Source organism: Procambarus clarkii, chromosome 64 (genome assembly GCF_040958095.1).
Source record: "Procambarus clarkii isolate CNS0578487 chromosome 64, FALCON_Pclarkii_2.0, whole genome shotgun sequence".
NCBI lineage: Eukaryota > Metazoa > Arthropoda > Malacostraca > Decapoda > Cambaridae > Procambarus > Procambarus clarkii.
This window is the reverse complement of record NC_091213.1, coordinates 2,979,224-3,007,144: the sequence shown is the minus strand read 5'-3', so window position 1 is coordinate 3,007,144 and position 27,921 is coordinate 2,979,224. Positions and strand designations below refer to the sequence as shown.

At 46.5% G+C, this 27,921-nt stretch overlaps 3 protein-coding genes across 5 annotated transcripts in view; all 3 read right to left on the bottom strand.

Annotated features, from left to right (window-relative positions):
• The window catches only part of LOC123768910 (ataxin-1-like), a 418,165-nt gene extending 397,589 nt beyond the window's left edge, over positions 1-20,576 (bottom strand). For 2 of the 3 annotated variants that reach the window (XM_069309073.1, XM_069309075.1), the window contains exon 1: positions 20,239-20,576. The gene's annotated coding sequence lies outside the window, so the exon portion shown is untranslated. The remainder of the gene's footprint in view (positions 1-20,238) is intronic. The other variant, XM_069309072.1, reaches the window with a different exon arrangement.
• On the bottom strand, positions 2,622-2,963 carry LOC138354660 (uncharacterized). Its single transcript, XM_069309017.1, has one exon. It carries the CDS (start codon positions 2,961-2,963, stop codon positions 2,622-2,624), a length of 342 nt encoding a protein of 113 aa, XP_069165118.1.
• Positions 4,802-7,682, bottom strand: LOC123769035 (DBF4-type zinc finger-containing protein 2 homolog). The gene is made up of 2 exons (XM_045759989.1): positions 7,645-7,682; positions 4,802-5,285 (listed from the first exon to the last, which is right to left on the bottom strand). The coding sequence occupies exons 1-2, from the start codon at positions 7,680-7,682 to the stop codon at positions 4,802-4,804; spliced, it is 522 nt and encodes a 173-aa protein (XP_045615945.1).
• Positions 20,577-27,921: the final 7,345 nt, after the last annotated feature.

The following is a 27,921-nucleotide window of genomic DNA, read 5'->3' as shown; positions in this document are numbered from 1 at the left end:
ATTATTAAACAGTTAATGAGCTCCGAAGCACCAGGAGGCTGTTTATAACAATAACAACAGCTGAATGGCAAGTTTTCATGCTTGTAAACTGTTTAATAAATGTAACCAAAGCCGTCAAAGATTGAGGAAAGATGTACACGTTCGTTAGTGCTTGCGTAACTGCTTCGTGAATCTGGCCCCAGGAAGAAGGGAAGGCAACTATCAGGATAAAGCGCCAAGCCATTAGGCTATATAGCACTGGGAAGGGGTCTGGATAAGGATTTGGGATGGGACGGGGGGGGGGGGAGGAATGGTGGCCAACCACTTGAACCATCCAGGATTGAACGTTGACCTGCATGAAGCGAGACCGTCGCTCTACCGTCCAGCCCAAATGATTGGGCTGGCCCCAGGAAGAAACAGGACGCTATTTGCGAATAGTAAATAATTTAATAATTTAAATATTTATATTTAAAACTGGAAGCTATTTACGAACTTACACCACCGCCCACGGGATGGGTATGGGGTGCATAATAAAGAAATTGAATTGAACGCGGGTCTTAAGAGCAGCGGCTCCCGCTACGCTACCCCCCAGAGCACGCAGTAGTGTTACGTGAGCCGGACATAAACCATGTTTTTCCTCTACTACACAACCTTTCGCAACCTGGGGCCAAATTCACGAAGCAGTTACGTGACGAACGTAACGCACTTTCGAACTTACGAACGCACTTACGTTCGCACTTACGAACGTGTACATCTTTCCTCAACCTTTGACGGCTTTGGTTACATTTATTAAACAGTTTACAAGCATGAAAACTTGCCAATCAACTGTTGTTATTGTTATAAACAGCCTCCTGGTGCTTCGGAGCTCATTAACTGTTTAATAATTGTAAACAAAGTCGCCGAAGATTGAGAAAAGATGTACAGGTTCGTAAGTGCTTGCGTAACTGCTTCGTGAATCTGGCCCCGTGAGCTGTACAAGACAGCACCCTCGTCGCCGGTTCCCGTCCTGCCAGCAATATATATGTTTTGTGTGTGTCAGTAACTCGCATTTAATATGAATTTTATGAAAAGACACATAAAAATTACCATAGCAAGTTATTATATAAATACTTAATACTTAAATTACTTAATACTTAAATACTTAAATTAACGACTGTTCATTTAAACTAAGAGAAGCTAAAAGTCAATATGCTTTTACGACAATTTTTAGGCGTTAATGGAAAATAGTTAACCCATAATTATAGTAATAAAGTATGTTAGTAATTAAATTTTTAGTTAAATTAATTAAAGGCCAACATATTGAATTATTAATGACAAATTAAATAGTGAAGACTAAGCCAATGAATTAGAATCAGTCTTATCAAACTGTCTTAACAGTTGCCGCAGTCAAATACTCTCTATAGTTTTAAACCACTGATAAAATATGGGCAGAAATATAAATCCTTAAGTAATAAAGATTAAAACCTTACCTAACCTCACCTAACCTCACCTAACCTAACCTAACCTCACCTCACCTCACCTTACCTAACCTCACCTCACCTCACCTTACCTAACCTCACCTAACCTCACCTAACCTCACCTAACCTCACCTAACCTCACCTCACCTCACCTAACCTAACCTCACCTCACCTCACCTCACCTCACCTCACCTCACCTCACCTAACCTAACCTAACCTAACCTAACCTAACCTAACGTCACGTCACGTCACGTCACGTCACGTCGTCACGTCACGTCACGTCACCTCACCTAACCTCACCTAACCTAACCTCACCTAACCTCACCTAACCTCACCTAACCTCACCTCACCTCACCTCACCTAACCTCACCTCACCTAACCTAACCTCACCTAACCTAACCTAACCTAACCTAACCTAACCTCACCTAACCTCACCTAACCTCACCTCACCTAACCTAACCTCACCTAACCTAACCTCACCTAACCTAACCTAACCTCACCTAACCTCACCTAACCTAACCTTACCTCACCTGGACCAATGTACTGGAGTACAGCCCACATTTTAATGTTATCTTGAGGTTATCTTGAGATGATTTCGGGGCTTTTAGTGTCCCCGCGGCCCGGTCCTCGACCAGGCCTCCACCCCCAGGAAGCAGCCCGTGACAGCTGAGTAACTCTCAGGTACCTATTGTATTGCTAGGTAACAAGGGCATCAGGGTGAAAGAAACTCTGCCTATTGTTTCTCGCCGGCGCCCGGGATCGAACCCGGGACCACAGGATCACGCGTCTAGTGTTCTGTCCCCTCAGCCACCAAGGGAGCAAGGATAATGTGGGTAATATTATTACTTTTTATTAATTATATTATTAATTAACAGGTAATTATATCACAAGAGTAATATGGTATATTACTTGCACTAAGTTACGTCAAGAACTGTTCTTAAAGTAACTAATATTTAGTTGGTTATCACACACACAGATCACAATAACGTGATGCATCAAATGAACAAATCCACAAGGGCCTTGACGAGGATTCGAATGATGCTCCCGGACGCAGGTTCGAATCCTCGTCACGGCCCTTGTGGATTTGTTCTTTTGTTGATTATGTAATCTTTTTGCAGACTGGTAATCCATTTACCAATAATATTTACGCCTTGACAATATTATAATTGTTATTATTTTGCTAATCTATGTACGACAAGAAACAGTAGGACCAACAGTTGGATCAGTTGGAACAGTAGGACCAACAGTAGGATCAACAGTTGGATCAGTAACAGTTGGATCAGTTGGAACAGTAGGACCAACAGTTGGATCAGTAACAGTTGGATCAGTTGGAACAGTAGGACCAACAGTTGGATCAGTAACAGTTGGATCAGTTGGAACAGTAGGACCAACAGTAGGATCAACAGTTGGATCAGTAACAGTTGGATCAGTTGGAACAGTAGGACCAACAGTTGGATCAGTAACAGTTGGATCAGTTGGAACAGTAGGACCAACAGTTGGATCAACAGTTGGGTTGAGTACAAACATTGGGAAAGTCCACTAGGGAGCAGGTCGGCCGAGCGGACAGCACACTGGGCGTGTGATCCTGTGGTCCCGGGTTCGATCCCAGGCGCCGGCAAGAAACAATGGGCAGAGTTTCTTTCACCCTACGCATACCCTGTTACCTAGTAGTAAAATAGGTATCTGGGTGTTAGTCAGCTGTCACGGGCTGCTTCCTGGGGGTGGAGGCCTGGTCGAGGACCGGGCCGCGGGGACACTAAAGCCCTGAAATCATCTCAAGATAACCTCAAGATCTCAAGATAGGGCTGTGGAGGTGGGCGCGAACCCTGGCCTAGGTGTTGCCAGCCGAGTACTGTACCACTGACGGTACAGGTTAAGTAATAATTGTAATTAAGAAGCAATAAGATGCTTATCTTAACATACTAAGAAGGTTAGGTAAGGTCGGTGTTTTCTATGAAGCTTTTCAAGGTAAACTAAAATATTCACAATCAATTAGTATGTCACATATGCACTTATGCATTAGTATGTCACATATGCACTCAATCGACTTGAGAATGGTCCAGGACGGACCGAAACGTCGTCGTCCCTTCAAATTCTAGTGTGTGGTCTGGTCAACATACTTCAGCCACGTTATTGTGACTCATCGCCTGCATTCACTTATTAAATAAGCCAATATTGACTTAAAGCAAGTGCGAGAACGGGTTTTTTCGACTGTACCAGCATGACCTAATGGTACAGCTTGGGGTGATCAATCAACCAAGTGATTGATTGATCAACATGTTCGTCTTATTTACCCATATAATATTTATTCAGAGGGGCTGTGTGTTGTCTGAAGACAGAGTTTGGAGGCCTGGTCGACGACCGGGCCGCGGGGACGCTAAGCCCCGGAAGCACCTCAAGGTAACCTCAAGGTAGAATTCTCTAACACCCAGTTTTTGTTGGGTGATGATGGGCTTGAGGAACTTTGCAAGGGGAAGAACACTATGCACACATACCGTATTAGGGGATAGATATGTTAGCAGTATAATCAGAGGAGAGCAGAGTGGGCAACATACCTGATTTTAACGAGTATACTCACAGTTTGAGCCACTATGTTAATGTTTGGCCATGTGTTATATGTGGCTGCTGAAGTTATATACACATATATATACACATATATTATATATATATATATATATATATATATATATATATATATATATATATATATATATATATATATATATATATATATATATGTCGTACCTAGTAGCCAGAACGCACTTCTCAGCCTACTATGCAAGGCCCGATTTGCCTAATAAGCCAAGTTTTCATGAATTAATTGTTTTTCGACTACCTAACCTACCTAACCTAACCTAACTTTTTCGGCTACCTAACCAAACCTAACCTATAAAGATAGGTTAGGTTAGGTTAGGTAGGGTTGGTTAGGTTCGGTCATATATCTACGTTAATTTTAACTCCAATAAAAAAAAAATGACCTCATACATAATGAAATGGGTAGCTTTATCATTTCATAAGAAAAAAATTAGAAAAAATATATTAATTCAGGAAAACTTAGCTTATTAGGCAAATCGGGCCTTGAATAGTAGGCCAAAAAGTGAGATCTGGCTACTAGGTACGACATATATATATATATATATATATATATATATATATATATATATATATATATATATATATATATATATATATATATATATAATTCGAGTGTAATAGCTGTCGATTCATTTTATATTCTAGATATGTGATAAATATAACTTTATATCACATGAAAGGCAGAAATACAAGCTACAATTTAGACACCTTATTAGTAAGGGATATCATGTCTATGTGAGAAGATATCAAGTATTTGTGTGCGGGGCAGTCTATCGGTCTCCCAGCCTGTCCTGGTCGATAGCGTTATAACAAGTGTGCTGGCGATAAGTCACGCAGGCGATAGCATTCACACAGGCGATAGCAGGCACGCAGACGATAGCAGGCACGCAGACGATAGCAGGCACGCAGACGATAGCAGGCACGCAGACGATAGCAGGCACGCAGACGATAGCAGGCACGCAGACGATAGCAGGCACGCAGACGATAGCAGGCACGCAGACGATAGCAGGCACGCAGACGATAGCAGGCACGCAGACGATAGCAGGCACGCAGACGATAACAGACACGCAGACGATAACAGACACGCAGACGATAACAGACACGCAGACGATAACAGACACGCAGACGATAACAGACACGCAGACGATAACAGACACGCAGACGATAACAGACACGCAGACGATAACAGACACGCAGACGATAACAGACACGCAGACGTTAACAGGCACGCAGTTATGAGTCACAATAACGGGGCTGAAGATATGATAACCGAACCACAACTCACAAGATGGAGAAGACGAAGACGTTTCGGTCCGTCCAGGACCATTTGATCAACCCACCTTAAGTTATCGAGTTATATAATAACTGATAACACGTTATAGTTATATTGCCCGAAACGCTGCGCGTATTAGTGGCTTTAGGTATCGTATCTACTAGCTCTTATCTCTATATTAGTGGCTTTAGGTATCGTATGTACTAGATCTATCTATATTAGTGGCTTTAGGTATTGTATCTACTAGATCTATCTATATATTAGTGGCTTGAGGTATCGTATGTACTAGCTTTATCTATATAATAGTGGCTTTAGGTATTGTAAGTACTAGATCTATCTATATATTAGTGGCTTGAGGTATTGTATGTACTAGATCTATCTATATTAGTGGCTTTAGGTATTGTATGTACTAGATCTATCTATATTAGTGGCTTTAGGTATTGTATCTACTAGATCTATCTCTATATTAGTGGCTTTAGGTATTGTATCTACTAGATCTATCTCTATATTAGTGGCTTTAGGTAATGTATGTACTAGATCTATCTCTATATTAGTGGCTTTAGGTATTGTATCTACTAGATCTATCTCTATATTAGTGGCTTTAGGTATTGTATCTACTAGATCTATCTCTATATTAGTGGCTTTAGGTATCGTATGTACTAGATCTATCTCTATATTAGTGGCTTTAGGTATTGTATCTACTAGATCTATCTCTATATTAGTGGCTTTAGGTATCGTATGTACTAGATCTATCTCTATATTAGTGGCTTTAGGTATTGTATCTACTAGATCTATCTCTATATTAGTGGCTTTAGGTATTGTATCTACTAGATCTATCTATATATTAGTGGCTTTAGGTATTGTATGTTCTAGATCTATCTCTACATTAGTGGCTTTAGGTATTGTATGTTCTAGATCTATCTCTACATTAGTGGCTTTAAGTATTGTATGTACTAGATCTATCTCTATATTAGTGGTTTTAGGTATTGTATGTTCTAGATCTATCTATAAATCCAACTTAATGTTTGTAACTCTTCATCTATATATGTTCTCTTACCTGAATACAAATTTGAATTTGAAAGTTCACAAGTCCATCTCAGGGAATATAGCTTATTTTATTATTATTATTTTCTACCACAGACGTGGCCAGACATTTACAATGCTAACCAGCATATATACATTTTCTTCTGTCCTCCATGGACAGGGTTAGAGAAGTGTTAAACATATAGTTCAAGGGTTTATTGAACACTCGACCACAGAAGGTGATTCGGTGCTTTTAAAATGCTAAGCTAACCTACATACGTAAATACATAGATACACAGATTTACGCATGGTTATCAGAGCGCGAAGACGAACGTGCCTTAATGAAGAGGGTTCAAGTACAGCCCAAGAGACAACGCCATATGTCTTAAACTTGGAAAAAAATATTTTACTTCGAAATAAACTCATTTGATAAGAAAATAAGATGTAAATAGATGGCGTGTGATGGCCAATAGATAGCGTGTGATGGCCCATAGATGGCGTGTGACGGCCCATAGATGGCGTGTGACGGCCAATAGATGGCGTGTGATGGCCAATAGATGGCGTGTGATGGCCAATAGATGGCGTGTGATGGCCAATAGATGGCGTGTGACGGCCAATAGATGGCGTGTGACGGCCAATAGATGGCGTGTGATGGCCAATAGATGGTGTGTGACGGCCAATAGATGGCGTGTGACGGCCAATAGATGGCGTGTGACGGCCAATAGATGGCATGTGATGGCCAATAGATGGCGTGTGATGGCCAATAGATGGCGTGTGATGGCTAATAGATGGCGTGTGATGGCCAATAGATGGGAGCAGGGAAGGGTCTATGAGAAATATCAAGGGGGGGAAAGTGCCAAGTCATTAGGACTAAATAGCACATGGAAGGGGTCAGGATAATGGAGACAGGATAAGCCTAACATGTACATATATATACTGGCTGCCTGTCCCCCGACACAATGAATTATTATTGTTATTATATGACTGGCGAAAATATAAACGTTATATATTATATATATATTATAATATATCTACGAACAAACACATGTGATTGGTCACTTCTTCAGCCGAGCCGGCAACGTGATTGGCTAGCCTATAAGATAAACAATGTTAACCTGTCCACTTGGGTTGGACGGTTGAGCGACGGTCTCGCTTCTTGCAGGTCGGCGTTCAATCCCCGACCGTGTAAGTGGTTGGGCATCATTTCTTTCCACCGTCCTATTATAAATTCTTATAGTGATATCTTCCAAGTGCTATATTGTCGTAATGATTTGGCGCTTTCTCCTGACAGTTTCCATTGCCCACACAGTCGCTCACAGTTCATTGCTGCTTGACAACTGTGCACAGTAGACCATACGGGTCGCTACGGTGACGAAAAATGCAAAAAAAAAAAAAAAAAAGGGAGCAGGTCGGCCGAGCGGACAGCACGCGGGACTTGTGATCCTGTGGTCCTGGGTTCGATCCCAGGCGCCGGCGAGAAACAATGGGCAGAGTTTCTTTCACTCTATGCCTCTGTTACCTAGCAGTAAAATAGGTACCTGGGTGTTAGTCAGCTGTCACGGGCTGCTTCCTGGGGGTGGAGGCCTGGTCGAGGACCGGGCCGCGGGGACACTAAAGCCCCGAAATCATCTCAAGATAACCTCAAGATAACCTTTTCCATTTTCCTTATGTGTTTCTTCAGGTGGGGTTTCTTCGCCCTCATCATGAGTCCATGATGAGGCGGCATACTCTAAGACTGGCCTCACGTAGGCAGTGTAAAGCGCCCTAAATGCCTCCTTACTTAGGTTTCTGAATGATGTTCTAACTTTTGCCAGTGTAAAGTACGCTGCTGTCGTTATCCTATTTATATGTGCCTCAGGAGATAGATTAGGTGTTACGTCCACGCCCAGGTCTCTTTCTCGCGTCATCACAAGTAGGCTGTTCCCCTTCATTGTGTACTGTCCCTTTGGTCTCCTATCACCTGATCCGATTTCCATAACTTTACATTTACTCGTGTTGAACTCCAGTAGCCAATTCTCTGACCAACTCTGCAACCTGTTCAAGTCCTCTTGGAGGATCCTACAATCCTCATCTGTCAACTCTTCTCATCAACTTTGCGTCATCCGCGAACATCGACATGTAGGACTCTACTCCTGTAAACATGTCGTTAACATATATTAGAAATAGAATTGGTCCCAGCACCGATCCTTGAGGTACTCCACTTGTTACTGTTCGCCAGTCCGACTTCTCGCCCCTTACCGTAACTCTTTGGCTCCTTCCTGTTAGGTAGTTCCTTACCCATGCTAGGGCCTTTCCTCCCACCCCCGCCTGCCTCTCAAGTTTGAACAGCAGTCTCATGTGCGGTATTGTATCAAAGGCTTTTTGGCAGTCCAGAAATATACAGTCTGCCCAACCTTCTCTGTCCTGTCTTATCCTTGTTATTTTATTTTAGAATTCCAAAAGGCCTGTTAGGCATGATTTTCCATTCCAGAACCCATGTTCATGTTTGTTTACAAACCTAATGTTCTCCAGGTGTGCAACAAGTCTTAGCCTAATTATTCTTTCAAGTACTTTACAGGGGATACTTGTCAGTGATACCGGTCTGTAGTTAAATGCCTCCTCCCTATCTCCTTTCTTGAAAATCGGTACATTTGCCTTCTTCCAGCAACTGGGCAATTCTCTTGACATAAGTGACTCATTAAAGATCATTGCCAGAGGCACGCTGAGGGCCTGCGCTGCCTCTTTTAGTATCCACAGTGATACTTTGTCTGGTCCAACAGCTTTAGTTGCATCTAGAGTTGTCAACTGTTTCATTACCTCCTCTGCTGTCACCTCTATATATGATAGTCTTTCATCTAGCGTAACCCCTTCCAACAATGGGAGCTGCTCAGGCTCGGTAGTGAACACTCCATGGAAACTGGCATTCAGTGCCTCGCAGATTTCCTTGTCACTCAGTATATGCCCCCTCTGTCTTCCTTAGTCTTGTCACTTGGTCGTTCACCGACATTTTTCTTCTTATATGACTGTGTAGTAACTTAGGTTGTTTTTTCGCTTTGATTGCAATATCGTTCTCATAGTCTCTTTCCGATGTTCGTCTTATGTTAATGTAATCGTTCCTAGCTCTGTTACATCTAATCCTGTTGTCCTCTGTCCTTTGTCTTCTGTACTTCCTCCACTCAACTCCTGCTTCTCACCTTTGCTTCCTGACACTGTCTATTAAACCATGGGTTATTATATTCCCTCCTGCTTTTTTCCTTTACTGTTGGAATAAATCTATCTTCAGCGTCCTTGCATTTCCGGATGACCAGGTTCATCATACCTTGGACTGTTTTTACTCCCAATGCACTTCACCCAGATAGTCCCTTATCCTCTTATAGTCCCCTTTCCTGTAGTCAACTCTCCTTTCCCAGACCTCTTGTCCCATGGACACAAGTTTGAGTTCCATCATTGTGTGTGTGTGTGTGTGTGTGTGTGTGTGTGTGTGTGTGTGTGTGTGTGTGTGTGTGTGTGTGTGTGTGTGTGTGTGTTTATTTTCTACCACAAACGTGGCCACACATTTACAATGCTAATCAGCATATTATCATTTTCTTCTGTCCTCCATGGACAGGGTTAGAGATGTGTTAAACATATAGTTCAAGGGTTTATTGAACACTCAACCACAGAAGGTGATTCGGTGTGTGTGTGTGTGTGTGTGTGTGTGTGTGTGTGTGTGTGTGTGTGCGCGCGAGTGCATGTGTGCAAGCATCTGTGTGGGCGTCAAGAGTGTAGACTATTTGTACTTCATGGCGTGAGTTTCAACACATGACGTCACCGTATAACCCCCAGCATTGCTAAATATAGCGGTCAATGACGTCACGAAATACGGTCGATGACGTGGTCACGGAGAGCCGTGACTGGCCGCCAGCACTTCATGACGTCAGCAACCAGCACTTAATGACGTCAGGGCATGCACCGTGACGTCAGCACCACCAGCTCTCAGACCATCTGGCAGCGTCCGAACTCGGGCCAAAGTTTATGCGTTCTGATTTAGATGTTCTTAAATACAAAGGTCGAGCTTCAGACCTTGGGCTCCTCCTCTCGGCAGTCCAGAGTGATTATAGCTGATCTAATTCCACTGCTCTATGATTCTGTGGAGAATTGGATTTGGATCAAAGGAAAGACAGAGCTGAATAGAGCTTCACGCTCTGTGTACTGTAGCAGCTCTATAACCCTGTATGTGTACTGTAGCAGCTCTATAACCCTGTATGTGTACTGTAGCAGCTCTATAACCCTGTATGTGTACTGTAGCAGCTCTATAACCCTGTATGTGTACTGTAGCAGCTCTATAACCCTGTATGTGTACTGCAGCAGCTCTATAACCCTGTATGTGTACTGTAACAGCTCTATAACCCTGTATGTGTACTGTAGCAGCTCTATAACCCTGTATGTGTACTGTAGCAGCTCTATAACTGTACTGTTGCAGCTGTATAACTGTACTGTAGCAGCTCTATAACTGTGTACTGTAGCAGCTCTATAACTGTGCACTGTTGCAGCTCTATAACTGTGCACTGTTGCAGCTCTATAACTGTGCACTGTTGCAGCTCTATAACCCTGTCTGTGTACTGTAGCAGCTCTATACTCCTGTCTGTGTACTGTAGCAGCTCTATAACCCTGTCTGTAGCAGCTCTATACTCCTGTCTGTGTAATGTAGCAGCTCTATTACCCTGTATGTGTACTGCAGCAGCTCTATAACCCTGTATGTGTACTGTAGCAGCTCTATAACCCTGTGTGTGTACTGTAGCAGCTCTATAACCCTGTGTGTGTACTGTAGCAGCTCTATAACCCTGTATGTGTACTGTAGCAGCTCTATAACCCTGTGTGTGTACTGTAGCAGCTCTATAACCCTGTGTGTGTACTGTAGCAGCTCTATAACCCTGTATGTGTACTGTAGCAGCTCTATAACCCTGTATGTGTACTGTAGCAGCTCTATAACCCTGTATGTGTACTGTAGCAGCTCTATAACCTTGTATGTGTACTGTAGCTCTATAACCCTGTATGTGTACTGTAACAACTCTATAGCTGTGTACTGTAGCAGCTCTATAACTGTGTACTGTAGCAGCGCTATAACTGTGTACTGTTGTAGCTCTAACTGTGCGCTGTTGCAGCTCTATAACTGTACTGTTGCAGCTCTATAACCCTGTCTGTGTACTGTGACAGCTCTATAATCCAGTCTGTGTACTGTTGCAGCTCTATAACCCTGTATGTGTACTGTAGCAGCTCTATAACCCTGTATGTGTACTGTAGCAGCTCTATAACCCTGTATGTGTACTGTAGCAGCTCTATAACCCTGTATGTGTACTGTAGCAGCTCTATAACCCTGTATGTGTACTGTAGCAGCTCTATAACCCTGTATGTGTACTGTAGCAGCTCTATAACCCTGTATGAGTACTGTACCAGCGCTATAACCCTGTATGTGTACTGTACCAGCTCTATAACCCTGTATGTGTACTGTAGCAACTCTATAGCTGTGTACTGTAGCAGCTCTATAACCCTGTATGTGTACTGTAGCAACTCTATAACCCTGTGTACTGTAGCAGCTCTGTAACCCTGTATGTATACTGTTGCAGCTCTATAACTGTGTACTGTTGCAGCTCTATAACTGTGTACTGTTGCAGCTCTATAACTGTGTACTGTTGCAGCTCTATAACCGTGTACTGTTGCAGCTCTATAACCGTGTACTGTTGCAGCTCTATAACTGTGTACTGTTGCAGCTCTATAACCGTGTACTGTTGCAGCTCTATAACCGTGTACTGTACCACCTCTATAACCCTGTGTACTGTAGCAGCTCTATAACCCTGTATGTGTACTGTAGCAGCTCTATAACCCTGTATGTGTACTGTAGCAGCTCTATAACCCTGTGTACTGTAGCAGCTCTATAACCCTGTGCATTGTACCAGCTCTATAACCCTGTGTACTGTACCAGCTCTATAACCCTGTATGTGTACTGTAGCAGCTCTATAACCCTGTGTACTGTAGCAGCTCTATAACCCTGTGTACTGTAGCAGCTCTATAACCCTGTGTACTGTAGCAGCTCTATAACCCTGTGCATTGTACCAGCTCTATAACCCTGTGTACTGTACCAGCTCTATAACCCTGTGTACTGTACCAGCTCTATAACCCTGTGTACTGTACCAGCTCTATAACCCTGTGTACTGTACTAGCTCTATAACCCTGTATGTGTACTGTACCAGCTCTATAACCCTGTGTACTGTAGCAGCTCTATAACCCTGTGTACTGTACCAGCTCTATAACCCTGTATGTGTACTGTACCAGCTCTATAACCCTATGTACTGTACCAGCTCTATAACCCTGTGTACTGTACCAGCTCTATAACCCTGTGTACTGTACCAGCTCTATAACCCTGTGTACTGTACCAGCTCTATAACCCTGTATGTGTACTGTACCAGCTCTATAACCCTGTGTACTGTACCAGCTCTATAACCCTGTGTACTGTACCAGCTCTATAACCCTGTGTACTGTACCAGCTCTATAACCCTGTGTACTGTACCAGCTCTATAACCCTGTGTACTGTACCAGCTCTATAACCCTGTGTACTGTACCAGCTCTATAACCCTGTGTACTGTACCAGCTCTATAACCCTGTGTACTGTACCAGCTCTATAACCCTGTGTACTGTACCAGCTCTATAACCCTGTGTACTGTACCAGCTCTATAACCCTGTGTACTGTACCAGCTCTATAACCCTGTGTACTGTACCAGCTCTATAACCCTGTATGTGTACTGTAGCAGCTCTATAACCCTGTGTACTGTACCAGCTCTATAACCCTGTGTACTGTACCAGCTCTATAACCCTGTGTACTGTACCAGCTCTATAACCCTGTATGTGTACTGTACCAGCTCTATAACCCTATGTACTGTAGCAGCTCTATAACCCTGTGTACTGTACCAGCTCTATAACCCTGTATGTGTACTGTACCAGCTCTATAACCCTATGTACTGTAGCAGCTCTATAACCCTGTCTGTGTACTGTACCAGCTCTATAACCCTGTATGTGTACTGTACCAGCTCTATAACCCTGTGTACTGTACCAGCTCTATAACCCTGTATGTGTACTGTACCAGCTCTATAACCCTGTGTACTGTACCAGCTCTATAACCCTGTATGTGTACTGTACCAGCTCTATAACCCTGTGTACTGTACCAGCTCTATAACCCTGTATGTGTACTGTAGCAGCTCTATAACCCTATGTACTGTAGCAGCTCTATAACCCTGTCTGTGTACTGTAGCAGCTCTATAACCCTGTATGTGTACGTGTACTGTAGCAGCTCTATAACCCTATGTACTGTACCAGCTCTATAACCCTGTGTACTGTAGCAGCTCTATAACCCTGTATGTGTACTGTAGCAGCTCTATAACCCTATGTACTGTAGCAGCTCTATAACCCTGTCTGTGTACTGTAGCAGCTCTATAACCCTGTATGTGTACGTGTACTGTACCAGCTCTATAACCCTGTGTACTGTACCAGCTCTATAACCCTATGTACTGTACCAGCTCTATAACCCTGTGTACTGTACCAGCTCTATAACCCTGTGTACTGTACCAGCTCTATAACCCTGTGTACTGTACCAGCTCTATAACCCTGTGTACTGTACCAGCTCTATAACCCTGTGTACTGTACCAGCTCTATAACCCTGTGTACTGTACCAGCTCTATAACCCTGTGTACTGTACCAGCTCTATAACCCTATGTACTGTACCAGCTCTATAACCCTGTGTACTGTACCAGCTCTATAACCCTGTGTACTGTACCAGCTCTATAACCCTGTGTACTCTGGATGAATCTTTGGATCTTTTATCAATCTTGTCATTTCTTTGTTCTACTAAATACAAAGTGGGTTAATGGCGCACTATGTTCAGAATACACCCACAGGAAGAGACGCTACGCGCTCCGATACACCTGAGTACCGCTTGGATACACCTGAGTACCGCTTGGATACACCTGAGTACCGCTTGGATACACCTGAGTACCGCCGCAAAGGGATATAACGCAATCCCAAACACAGTGTACTTATTGACGCACAGCACAGGTGTGTGTGTGGGGGGGGGGGGGTGGTCTGATGACCCCACACCTGCTGCAGGTGTTTGTCTCAGGTGGCACTGCCCTAGGCACTGAGATCCTCACTACACCTTGCATTGGCTCCCCTCACTACATCTGGCACTGACCCCCCCCTCTCTACACCTGGCACTGACCCCCCCTCTCTACACCTGGCACTGACCCCCCCTCTCTACACCTGGCACTGACCCCCCACCCCTCACTACACCTGGCACTGACCCCCACCCCTCACTACACCTGGCACTGACCCCTCTCTACACCTGGCACTGACCCCCCCCTCTCTACACCTGGCACTGACCCCCCCTCTCTACACCTGGCACTGACCCTCCCCCTCTCTACACCTGGCACTGACCCCCCCTCTCTACACCTGGCACTGACCCCCCCCTCTCTACACCTGGCACCGACCCCCCCCTCTCTACACCTGGCACTGACCCTTCACTACACCTGGCACTGACCACCTCTCTCTACACCTGGCACTGACCCCCCACCCCTCACTACACCTGGCACTGACCCCCACCCCTCACTACACCTGGCACTGACCCCTCTCTACACCTGGCACTGACCCCCCCCCCTTCACTACACCTGGCACTGACCCCTCTCTACACCTGGCACTGACCCCCCCCTCACTACACCTGGCACTGACCCCCCCCCTCACTACACCTGGCACTGACCCCCCCTCACTACACCTGGCACTGACCCCCCCTCTCTACACCTGGCACTGACCCCCCTCTCTACACCTTGCACTGACCCTTCACTACACCTGGCACTGACCCCCCCCTCACTACACCTGGCACTGACCCCCCTCTCTACACCTGGCACTGACCCCCCTCTCTACACCTTGCACTGACCCTTCACTACACCTGGCACTGACCCCTCTCTACACCTGGCACTGACCCCCCCCCTCTACACCTGGCACTGACCCCCCCTCTCTACACCTGGCACTGACCCTTCACTACACCTGGCACTGACCCCCTCTCTCTACACCTGGCACTGACCCCCCACCCCTCACTACACCTGGCACTGACCCCCACCCCTCACTACACCTGGCACTGACCCCTCTCTACACCTGGCACTGACCCCCCCCCCTTCACTACACCTGGCACTGACCCCTCTCTACACCTGGCACTGACCCCCCCCTCACTACACCTGGCACTGACCCCCCCTCACTACACCTGGCACTGACCCCCCCCTCACTACACCTGGCACTGACCCCCCTCTCTACACCTGGCACTGACCCCCCTCTCTACACCTTGCACTGACCCTTCACTACACCTGGCACTGACCCCCCCCTCACTACACCTGGCACTGACCCCCCTCTCTACACCTGGCACTGACCCCCCTCTCTACACCTTGCACTGACCCTTCACTACACCTGGCACTGACCCCTCTCTACACCTGGCACTGACCCCCCCCCTCTACACCTGGCACTGACCCCCCCCCTTCACTACACCTGGCACTGACCGTCATTCATCAAGCCCACACATACTACACCCCCCAACTACACAGAGACTACCACACTCCCCAGTATCACTTCCAAAACTGGACAAACCATTGCCACAACAACACACCCTGGGTCAGGGTAGAGAGGACACACCCTGGGTCAGGGTAGAGAGGACACACCCTGGGTCAGGGTAGAGAGGACACACCCTGGGTCAGGGTAGAGAGAACACACCCTGGGTCAGGGTAGAGAGGACACACCCTGGGTCAGGGTAGAGAGGACACACCCTGGGTCAGGGTAGAGAGGACACACCCTGGGTCAGGGTAGAGAGGACACACCCTGGGTCAGGGTAGAGAGGACACACCCTGGGTCAGGGTAGAGAGGACACACCCTGGGTCAGGGTAGAGAGGACACACCCTGGGTCAGGGTAGAGAGGACACACCCTGGGTCAGGGTAGAGAGGACACACCCTGGGTCAGGGTAGAGAGGACACACCCTGGGTCAGGGTAGAGAGGACACACCCTGGGTCAGGGTAGAGAGAACACACCCTGGGTCAGGGTAGAGAGGACACACCCTGGGTCAGGGTAGAGAGAACACACCCTGGGTCAGGGTAGAGAGGACACACCCTGGGTCAGGGTAGAGAGGACACACCCTGGGTCAGGGTAGAGAGGACACACCCTGGGTCAGGGTAGAGAGGACACACCCTGGGTCAGGGTAGAGAGGACACACCCTGGGTCAGGGTAGAGAGGACACACCCTGGGTCAGGGTAGAGAGGACACACCCTGGGTCAGGGTAGAGAGAACACACCCTGGGTCAGGGTAGAGAGGAGGGAGAACCACCAAAACCTTCCAGAAGTGACACACAATATGGACAATCATTCATATTTGCAAACATTCAAGGTTTAAAGCCAAAGTCAAGAAATAAAGTTAAGTTCATAAATGGCCTCCTATTAGAGTCAAACTCAATATTTGGGGCATTCACGGAAACTCATACAAAAGAATACATGGATGGTGAAATCTGGATTCGAAATTATAATTTATATAGATGTGATAGAGAGAAAATAGGTCAAATGGAGGAGTAGGTCTGTATATTAAAGAGGACCTGGTATGCACAGAACTACTAAACTAATGAGGTGGTAGAGGTACTTAAAATTAAGGTAGAAAAAATAAACCTAATAATTATGCTGTTTAAGTATAATTATTAGTTATTCTAATAATTATAATTCTTAAACCGCGAGATACAAGGGTTGAGGAATTCACAGAGCAGATGCACAAAATAGAGAACATACTTGATAACCTAGCAAACCCAGCTCCAGATATTATCTTCCTTGGAGATTTCAATTTACCGAGTCTAAGATGGAGAATGGTAAACACAAATCATAGCAGGGAATGACCCGGGAAATACCCAACCACAGGTCAGAGAACTTTTGAGATTCTGTGACAAATTCTCGCTCAGTCAACAGATTACAGAACCAACTAGGAACGAACACACACTAGACTTGTTATTCACAATGCTAAACTAATTAGAGACATTACAATCTCAGATACTACATGCTTAGACCATAAGCTCATTGAAGTGCGAACTAGCATAAATAACGGTAGTAGGTCTAAGAGACCCAACAAGCGATAAGTATTCAATCAATTCAATTTCAACAATAAGAGGATCGACTGGGAAAAATTAAAATGTAGACCTTGCAACCATTCAATGGGAGACGGTCTTAAGCGACAAAACTCCCACACAGGGAATAGCTCAACTGACAGCTGAAGCTTACAAGGTCTGCTTGAAGCACGTACCTGTGAGGAGGGGCAGAAAGAGGACCACTCTAGAAAGAGAACGGAGACGACTGTACAGGAGAAGGAAAAAAATAACGGAAATGCTTCGGCAGACACAACTATCACAAGCAAGGAAAACAAGCCTAAGCAGGGAGATTGAGGAAATAGAACAAACGTTGAAGCGATCATATGAGTCTGAGGAAATGGAATTGGAACACAAAGCTATACAAGAGATAAAGTAAAATCCAAAATATTTTTTCACATACGCAAAATCAAAAACCTTGACCAGTATTGGACCTTTAATTACAACTGAAGGTACGTACACAGAGGACAACAAAGAAATTAGTGAAATTCTAAGAAGCCAGTATGAGGCCATGTTTAGCACACCAATAAACAACATGAAAGTTGATGACCCAGACAGCTTCTTAATGAATGACATTCAAGCTGCAGATAATATAACGGATATTACCACAAACTCGGAAGACTTTGAAAGAGAAATTGACAATATGGCCATGCACTCGGCTCCTGGGCCTGTCTCGTGGAATTCATAAAGATATGTAAAGTACCAGTAGCGCGAGCACTCGGGGTAATATGGTCACAAATGTGACCATGGAGTGATTGCACACAAAATGAGGTCAGTGGATATAACTGGTAAAGTGGGACGCTGGATACTCAATTTTCTGTCTTGCAACACCAAGAGTAACAGTCAATCAAGTAAAATCGAGTCCAAGCGCAGTTAAAAGCTCTGTACCTCAGGGTACAGTCCTTGTACCACTACTTTTCCTTATTCTCATATCAGATATAGACAAAAATACAAGTCACAGCTTAGTGCCGGCCTTTGCAGATGATACAAAAATCAGTATGAAAATTACCTCTGCTGAAGACATTGAAAAATTACAAGCAGATATCAACAAAGTTTTCTATTGGGCAGCAGAAAATAACATGATGTTTAACAGTGATAAATTCCAGGTACTCAGGTACGGCAAAAATGAGGATCTGAAACATAATACAGAGTACAAAACACAATCGAATCTTCCCATAGTAGGAAAACAGCATGTTAAGGATTTGGGAAAAATGATGCCGACGACGTAACGTTTAGGGAGCATAACCAAGCAAATATCGCGTCAGCCAGAAAAATGATCGGATGGATTACGAGAACTTTCAAATCCAGGGATCCCATCACAATGGTTGTACTCTTCAAGTCACTTGTGTTGTCCCGTCTTGAGTACTCCTCAGTACTCACTTCCCCCTTCAGGGTAAGAGAGATTGCTGAAATAGAGGGAATACAGAGAACATATACGGCACGCATAGACGAGATAAAGCACCTAAATTATTGGGATCGTCTCAAAGCTCTCCAAATGTACTCACTAGAAAGGAGACGAGAGATACCAAATAATATGCACGTGGAAGATACTGGAGGGCCAGGTCCCAAATCTACACAGTAAAATAACAACGTACTGGAGTGAACGATATGGAAGAAAATGCAGAATAGAACCAGTGAAGAGCAGAGGTGCCATAGGCACAATCAGAGAACACTCTATGAACATCAGAGGTCCGCGGTTGTTCAACGTCCTCCTAGCGACTATAAGAAATATTGCCGGAACAACCGTGGACATCTTCAAGAGGAAACTAGATAGTTTTATAAAAGAAGTTCCAGACCAACCAGGCTGTGATGGGTATGTGGGCCTGCGGGCCGCTCCAAGCAACAGCCTGGTGGACCAAACTCTCACAAGTCAAGTCTGGCCTCGGGCCTGTCTTGGGGAGTAGAAGAACTCCCAGAACCCCATCAATCAGGTATAAAGCAGGCCCCCCCCTCCCTACACCTGGCACTGACTGACCCCCCCCGCACTACACCTGGCACTGACCCCCCCCCCGTCACTACACCTGGCCCTGACCCCCCATCACTACACCTGGCCCTGACCCCCCATCACTACACCTGGCACTGACCCCGTCACTACACCTGGCACTGACCCACCCGTCACTGACCCAGCCTATAACCAGCTGTTTACATCGCACTAATTATCTATAGCACAGCCTATAACCAGCTGTTTACATCGCACTAATAATCTATAGCACAGCCTATAACCAGCTGTTTACATCGCACTAATAATCTATAGCACAGCCTATAACCAGCTGTTTACATCGCACTAATTATCTATAGCACAGCCTATAACCAGCTGTTTACATCGCACTAATTATCTATAGCACAGCCTATAACCAGCTGTTTACATCGCACTAATTATCTATAGCACAGCCTATAACCAGCTGTTTACATCGCACTAATTATCTATAGCACAGCCTATAACCAGCTGTTTACATCGCACTAATTATCTATAGCACAGCCTATAACCAGCTGTTTACACCGCACTAATTATCTATAGCACAGCCTATAACCAGTTGTTTACATCGCACTAATTATCTATAGCACAGCCTATAACCAGCTGTTTACATCGCACTAATTATCTATAGCACAGCCTATAACCAGTTGTTTACATCGCACCAATAATCTATAACACAGCCTATAACCAGCTGTTTACATCGCACCAATAATCTATAGCACAGCCTATAACCATCCGTGTTTACACCGCACTAAACAGATCTTCCAGACTTACCTGCGAAGACTGTGAACTAATTAATCCCAGGAGCAAGAAGGATCTTCCTCCCGCGCGAACAAGCAGTCAGCAACACTTCACACAAGCACTCTTAATTCCGGCTCCCACAACACTTTGCCAGCGTAACACACACGACGACGTCGGGTATAATGTGTACATTCACTAGCTTAAGCACGGTAACGCTTCACTTTCCCGGTAATTTGGGGGATAAGAATGCCAGAATACATCAACGCAAGAGTTTTCATAGAAGAAGGACTGAGAACAACGCAGTACCTCCTGTCCTCCCGACGACTGTAAACAAACTGAGGAGGCAAGGTTATCTTTCCTGATGTCAAAGTCGTATAGAGCACTTGTCGTACGCACATAAGATTCCCTTTTCCGCCATAACGCATAATATACGCATATACCCGCAACATTAACTCCATTAATTCATCATATAACTCAGAAAACTAACCGTAGAGCAGCAAACGAATCAAAATATCGATTTCCATGAAACAGGAGTGCAATCGTTGGTGACTCGTACGTCTGGCGCCGCGGTCCAAGGTTGGGATGATCATAGTGTTTTTTTTTCCATTTTTTTCTCTATTTTTTTTTTGCGTTCGTCTAGTCGGAACATTAACCCGCCGCGTTACGGAACGCTCACCACAAAGAACGCCCCGATCGTGTAGATAAAACCCACGGAACGTAACTCTAGACTGTAGCTCTTATAATACAAAAAAGATACAAACTTCATTGAAAACTTGGATATACAAGTGGCGGGCAGGAACGAAAAAAAAACACACACACACACACACAATGGAATTGTTCCATTTATAACCGTCCAGCCGGCTGGGACGGGCCGGCTCGTCCCAGCCGGCCCGTCTCAGCCGGATGACCTTGGAACATGCAAAATGCCTCCAGTCAATTGATTAAGTAGTTGTTATATTATTATGAGAGTAATGGGAGCTTGGAGAGTCCCTACACCCCGAGGCGCGAGCAGCCCTTACACAGGCTACTCCACCCACGCCCACCTGCTAGTTCACCCACGCCCACCTGCTAGTTCACCCACGCCCACCTGTTAGTTCACCCACGCCCACCTCCTAGTTCACCCACGCCCACCTGCTAGTTCACCCACGCCCACCTGTTAGTTCACCCACGCCCACCTGTTAGTTCACCCACGCCCACCTGCTAGTTCACCCACGCCCACCTGTTAGTTCACCCACGCCCACCTGTTAGTTCACCCACGCCCACCTGCTAGTTCACCCACGCCCACCTGTTAGTTCACCCACGCCCACCTGCTAGTTCACCCACGCCCACCTGCTAGTTCACCCACGCCCACCTGTTAGTTCACCCACGCCCACCTGTTAGTTCACCCACGCCCACCTGTTAGTCCACCCACGCCCACCTGTTAGTTCACCCACGCCCACCTGTTAGTTCACCCACGCCCACCTGTTAGTTCACCCGCGCCCACCTGTTAGTTCACCCACGCCCACCTGTTAGTCCACCCACGCCCACCTGTTAGTTCACCCACGCCCACCTGTTAGTTTACCCTCGCCCCACCTGTTAGTTCACCCACGCCCACCTGTTAGTTCACCCACGCCCACCTGTTAGTTTACCCACGCCCACCTGTTAGTTCACTCACGCCCACCTGTTAGTTCACCCACGCCCACCTGCTAGTTCACTCACGCCCACCTGTTAGTTCACTCACGCCCACCTGTTAGTTCACTCACGCCCACCTGTTAGTTCACCCACGCCCACCTGTTAGTTCACTCACGCCCACCTGTTAGTTCACCCACGCCCACCTGCTAGTTCACTCACGCCCACCTGTTAGTTCACTCACGCCCACCTGTTAGTTCACTCACGCCCACCTGTTAGTTCACCCACGCCCACCTGTTAGTTCACTCACGCCCACCTGTTAGTTCACTCACGCCCACCTGTTAGTTTACCCACGCCCCACCTACTAGTTCACTCACGCCCACCTGTTAGTTCACTCACGCCCACCTGCTAGTTCACTCACGCCCACCTGCTAGTTCACTCACGCCCACCTGTTAGTTCACTCACGCCCACCTGTTAGTTCACTCACGCCCACCTGTTAGTTCACCCACGCCCACCTATTAGTTCACTCACGCCCACCTGTTAGTTCACCCACGCCCACCTGTTAGTTCACCCACGCCCACCTGTTAGTTTACCCACGCCCACCTGCTACTCCACCCACGCCCACCTGTTAGTTCACTCACGCCCACCTGTTAGTTTACCCACGCCCACCTGTTAGTTCACCCACGCCCACCTGCTACTCCACCCACGCCCATCTGTTAGTCCACCCACGCCCACCTGTTAGTCCACCCACGCCCATCTGTTAGTCCACCCACGCCCACCTGTTAGTCCACCCACGCCCACCTGCTAGTTCACCCACGCCCACCTGTTAGTTTACCCACGCCCACCTGCTAGTTCACTCACGCCCACCTGGTAGCTCACCCACGCCCACCTGCTAGTTCACCCACGCCCACCTGTTAGTTTACCCACGCCCACCTGTTAGTTCACCCACGCCCACCTGTTAGTTCACCCACGCCCACCTGCTAGTTCACTCACGCCCACCTGGTAGCTCACCCACGCCCACCTGCTAGTTCACCCACACCCACCTGTTAGTTTACCCACGCCCACCTGTTAGTTCACCCACGCCCACCTGTTAGTTTACCCACGCCCACCTGTTAGTTCACCCACGCCCACCTGTTAGATTACCCACGCCCACCTGCTAGTTCACCCACGCCCACCTGTTAGTTTACCCACGCCCCACCTGCTAGTTCACCCACGCCCACCTGTTAGTTTACCCACGCCCACCTGTTAGTTCACTCACGCCCACCTGTTAGTTCACCCACGCCCACCTGTTAGTTTACCCACGCCCACCTGTTAGTTCACCCACGCCCACCTGTTAGTTTACCCACGCTCACCTGCTAGTTCACCCACGCCCACCTGTTAGTTTACCCACGCCCCACCTGCTAGTTCACCCACGCCCACCTGTTAGTTTACCCACGCCCACCTGCTAGTTCACTCACGCCCACCTGGTAGCTCACCCACGCCCACCTGCTAGTTCACCCACGCCCACCTGTTAGTTTACCCACGCCCACCTGTTAGTTCACCCACGCCCACCTGTTAGTTTACCCACGCCCACCTGTTAGTTCACCCACGCCCACCTGTTAGATTACCCACGCCCACCTGCTAGTTCACCCACGCCCACCTGTTAGTTTACCCACGCCCACCTGTTAGTTCACTCACGCCCACCTGTTAGTTTACCCACGCCCACCTGCTACTCCACCCACGCCCTCCTGTTAGTTCACTCACGCCCACCTGTTAGTTCACTCACGCCCACCTGTTAGTTCACCCAGGCCCACCTGTTAGTTCACCTAGGCCCACCTGCTAGTTCACCCACGCCCACCTGCTAGTTCACCTACGGCACCTGCTAGTTCACCCACGCCCACCTGCTAGTTCACCCACGGCCACCTGTTAGTTCACTCACGCCCATCTGTTAGTTGTCGTGGTGTAGTGGTCTAGTCTGAGTTACTGGGAGCACCACCAACTCGGGTTCGAATCCACCCCGTGGCTCCTACTGATTTTCCCACTAATAACACTAATAATTAATTATAAGAAAACGCAAAAATATATATGTAAGGTGGAGCGCCATCTTGGCTGGCTGGCTGGGTTGGTTCCCTGTTGCTTGGTCAGTCATTACCTACTCTGGCACCTTCCCTCACTGTCTCTCTCGCCTCCTGGCACTTGACGGCACTCAAGGGCCGGTCAAGGGTGCTTCGTGTTGCGCTTTTGTTTGGCCACGCGCGTGCGGGCACCCCCCAGCGCTCGCTCTCTCTCATACTTGATGCTTCAAGTTCCTCTTGTTTCCTCAACAGTCTCCGCCAGTGACTGGGACAGGGAGGGGGGGAGGGGACACGCACACACACACACACATGCACGCATATGGAGAGGGTGTGTGTGTGGGGGAGGGGGACACACACACACACACACACACACACACACACACACACACACACACACACACACACACACACACATAAAAGAAAGAGTTAGTGAGGCAGACCCAGACATAGTGGCAATAGTGGAAACTAAAATAAATGGCATGATCTCGGATGCAATCTTTCCAGAGGGGTACCAGGTGATAAAAAAAGAAAGGACACAGAGACAGGGAGGAGGAGTGGCACTACTAATAAAGCGGAAATGGAAGTTTGATGAGCTGGAAAATCCGGGTACCAATGAAAGCACAAGCTTCATACATGGAACTCTGACAGTGGATGGGAAGAAGATTGTAATCTTGATACTCTACAATCCCCCACCAAACAGTAGAAGGCCCAGGCAGGAGTACGAGGACAGCAACAAGACATGTATGGATGAACTGCAGAGGGCAGCAACTTTAGCGCATAGAATGAGAGCGAAGCTGCTGGTCATGAGGGACCTAAATCACGGAGAGATAAATTGGGAAACGAGGAATCCCCATGGCGGGGAGGAGACCTGGGGAGCGAAGCTGGTAGACGTTATTGACAGGAATTTCCTAACACAGCATGTGAAAGAAGATACTAGGGAAAGAGGAGGGGATACGCCCAGCCTATTAGATCTCATTATCACTCAGAATGTAGAAGACATCGAGCAGTTGGAACATGAAATACCACTAGGAGCTAGTGACCATTGTGTCCTAGTCTTTGACTACATGATGGAGCTTAAAATTGTGACCAAAGGACAAGAGGTCCGGGAAAGGAGACTTGATTACAGAAAAGGGGACTACAGAAGGATAAGGGACTACCTGGGAGAAGTGCAGTGGGAGGAAGAACTTAGAGGAAAAACAGTGCAAGGTATGATGAACCAAGTCATATTGAAATGCAAGGAGGCTGAAGATAGATTTATTCCAACAATAAAGGAAAAAAGCAGGAGGGAATATAATAACCCATGGTTTAATAGACAGTGTCAGGAAGCAAAGGTGAGAAGCAGGAGGGAGTGGAGGAAGTACAGAAGACAAAGGACAGAGGACAACAGGATTAGATGTAACAGAGCTAGGAATGATTACATTAACATAAGACGAGTGTCGGAAAGAAATTATGAGAACGATATTGCAGTCAAAGCGAAAAAGCAACCAAAATTACTACATAGCCATATAAGAAGGAAGATGTCGGTAAATGACCAAGTGACAAGACTGAGGAAAACAGAAGGGGCATATACAGAAAGCGACAAGGAAATCTGCGAGGTACTGAATGCAAAATTCCATGGAGTGTTCACAACCGAGCCTGAGCAGCTCCCATTGTTAGAAGAGATTACCCAAGATGAAAGACTATCGGATATAGAGGTGACAGCAGAGGATGTAATGAAACAGTTGACAACACTGGATGCAAATAAAGCTGTTGGACCAGACAAAGTATCACCGTGGATACTCAAAGAGGCAGCGCAGGCTCTCAGCGTGCCTCTGGCAATGATCTTTAATGAGTCACTTATGTCGGGAGAATTGCCCAGTTGCTGGAAGGAGGCAAATGTCGTACCGATTTTCAAAAAGGGTGATAGGGAGGAGGCACTTAACTACAGACCCGTATCACTGACAAGCATCCCCTGCAAAATACTTGAAAGAATAATTAGGCTAAGACTTGTTGAGCACCTGGAGAGCATTGGGTTTGTAAACAAGCACCAACATGGGTTCTGGACAGGGAAATCATGCCTAACAAACCTTTTAGAATTCTATGATAAAGTAACAAGGATAAGGCAGGACAGAGAAGGCTGGGCAGACTGCATATTTCTTGACTGCCAAAAGGCCTTTGATACGGTGCCGCACATGAGACTGCTATACAAACTTGAGAGGCAGGCAGGAGTAAGAGGAAAGGCCCTAGTATGGGTGAAGAACTACCTAACAGGAAGAAGCCAGAGGGTAATGGTAAGGGGCGAAAAGTCGGACTGGCGAACAGTAACAAGTGGAGTACCTCAAGGATCGGTGCTGGGACCAATCCTCTTTCTAATTTACGTAAATGATATGTTTACAGGAGTGGAATCATACATGTCAATGTTTGCAGATGACGCAAAATTAATGAGAAGAGTTGTGACAGACGAGGATTGTAGGATCCTCCAAGAGGACTTAAACAGGCTGCAGAGATGGTCAGGGAAATGGCTACTGGAGTTTAACACCAGTAAATGTAAAGTTATGGAAATGGGATCAGGTGACAGGAGACCAAAGGGACAGTACACAATGAAGGGGAACAGCCTACCTGTAACGATTCGAGAAAGAGACCTGGGAGTGGATGTGACACCTAATCTAACTCCTGAGGCACATATAAATAGGATAACGACAGCAGCGTACTCTACACTGGCGAAAATTAGAACTTCATTCAGAAACCTAAATGAGGAAGCTTTTAGGGCGCTTTACACTGCCTACGTGAGACCCGTCTTAGAGTATGCCGCGCCATCATGGAGCCCCCACCTGAAGAAACACAAAGAAACTGGAGAAGGTTCAGAGGTTTGCGACGAGGCTTGTCCCAGAGCTACGAGGGATGGGATATGAAGAGCGGCTGAAGGAACTGAACCTTACGACACTAGAGAAAAGAAGGGAGAGAGGAGATATGATAGGGACATATAAAATACTCAGGGGAATTGACAAAGTGGAAATAGATGAAATGTTCACACGTAATAATAACAGAACGAGGGGACATGGGTGGAAACTGGAAACTCAGATGAGTCACAGAGATGTTAGGAAGTTTTCTTTTAGCGTGAGAGTAGTAGAAAAATGGAATGCACTTGGGGAACAGGTTGTGGAAGCAAATACTATTCATACTTTTAAAACTAGGTATGATAGGGAAATGGGACAGGAGTCATTGCTGTAAACAACCGATAGCTAGAAAGGCGGGATCCAAGAGTCAATGCTCGATCCTGCAAGCACATATAGGTGAGTACATATAGGTGAGTACACACACACGTGTGTGTGTGTGTGTGTGTGTGTGTGTGTGTGTGTGTAACACAGCACCAACATGGATTTGTAACACAGCATCAACATGGGTTCAGGGATGGCAGGTCCTGCCTCACAGGGTTACTTGAATTCTACGACCAGGCAACAAAAATAAGGCAAGAAAGAGAAGGGTGGGCAGACTGCATATTTTTGGATTGTCAGAAAGCCTTTGATACAGTGCCACACAAGAGGCTAGTGAAAAAGCTGGAGATGCAGGCTGGAGTGAAAGGTAAGGTACTCGGTTGGATACAGGAGGTTATCTCTTGAGGTTATCTTGAGATGATTTCGGGGCTTTAGTGTCCCCGCGGCCCGGTCCTCGACCAGGCCTCCACCCCCAGGAAGCAGCCCGTGACAGCTGACTAACACCCAGGTACCTATTTTACTCCTAGGTAACAGGGGCATAGGGTGAAAGAAACTCTGCCCATTGTTTCTCGCCGGCGCCTGGGATCGAACCCAGGACCACAGGATCACAAGTACAGCGTGCTGTCCGCTCGGCCGACCGGCTCCCGTAGTATGAGGAGTACCTAAGCAACAGGAGACAACGAGTCAGTGTGAGGGGTGAGGTCTCAGATTGGCGAGACGTCACCAGTGGAGTCCCGCAGGGGTCAGTCCTTGGACCTATACTGTTTCTGATATATGTAAATGATCTCCCAGAGGGTATAGAATCGTTTCTCTCATTGTTTGCTGATGATGCAAAAATTATGAGGAGGATTGAAACTGAG

Bases quoted from the DNA above. Each gene is read 5' to 3' on its own strand.
- LOC138354660 (XM_069309017.1), bottom strand. From the start codon at position 2,963: ATGTTTGTACTCAACCCAACTGTTGATCCAACTGTTGGTCCTACTGTT.
- LOC123769035 (XM_045759989.1), bottom strand. From the start codon at position 7,682: ATGGTCTACTGTGCACAGTTGTCAAGCAGCAATGAACT. The intron at 5,286-7,644 runs GTGAGCGACTGT...TCATATCTTCAG, and splicing joins TTGTCAAGCAGCAATGAACT to CCCCGTTATTGTGACTCATA.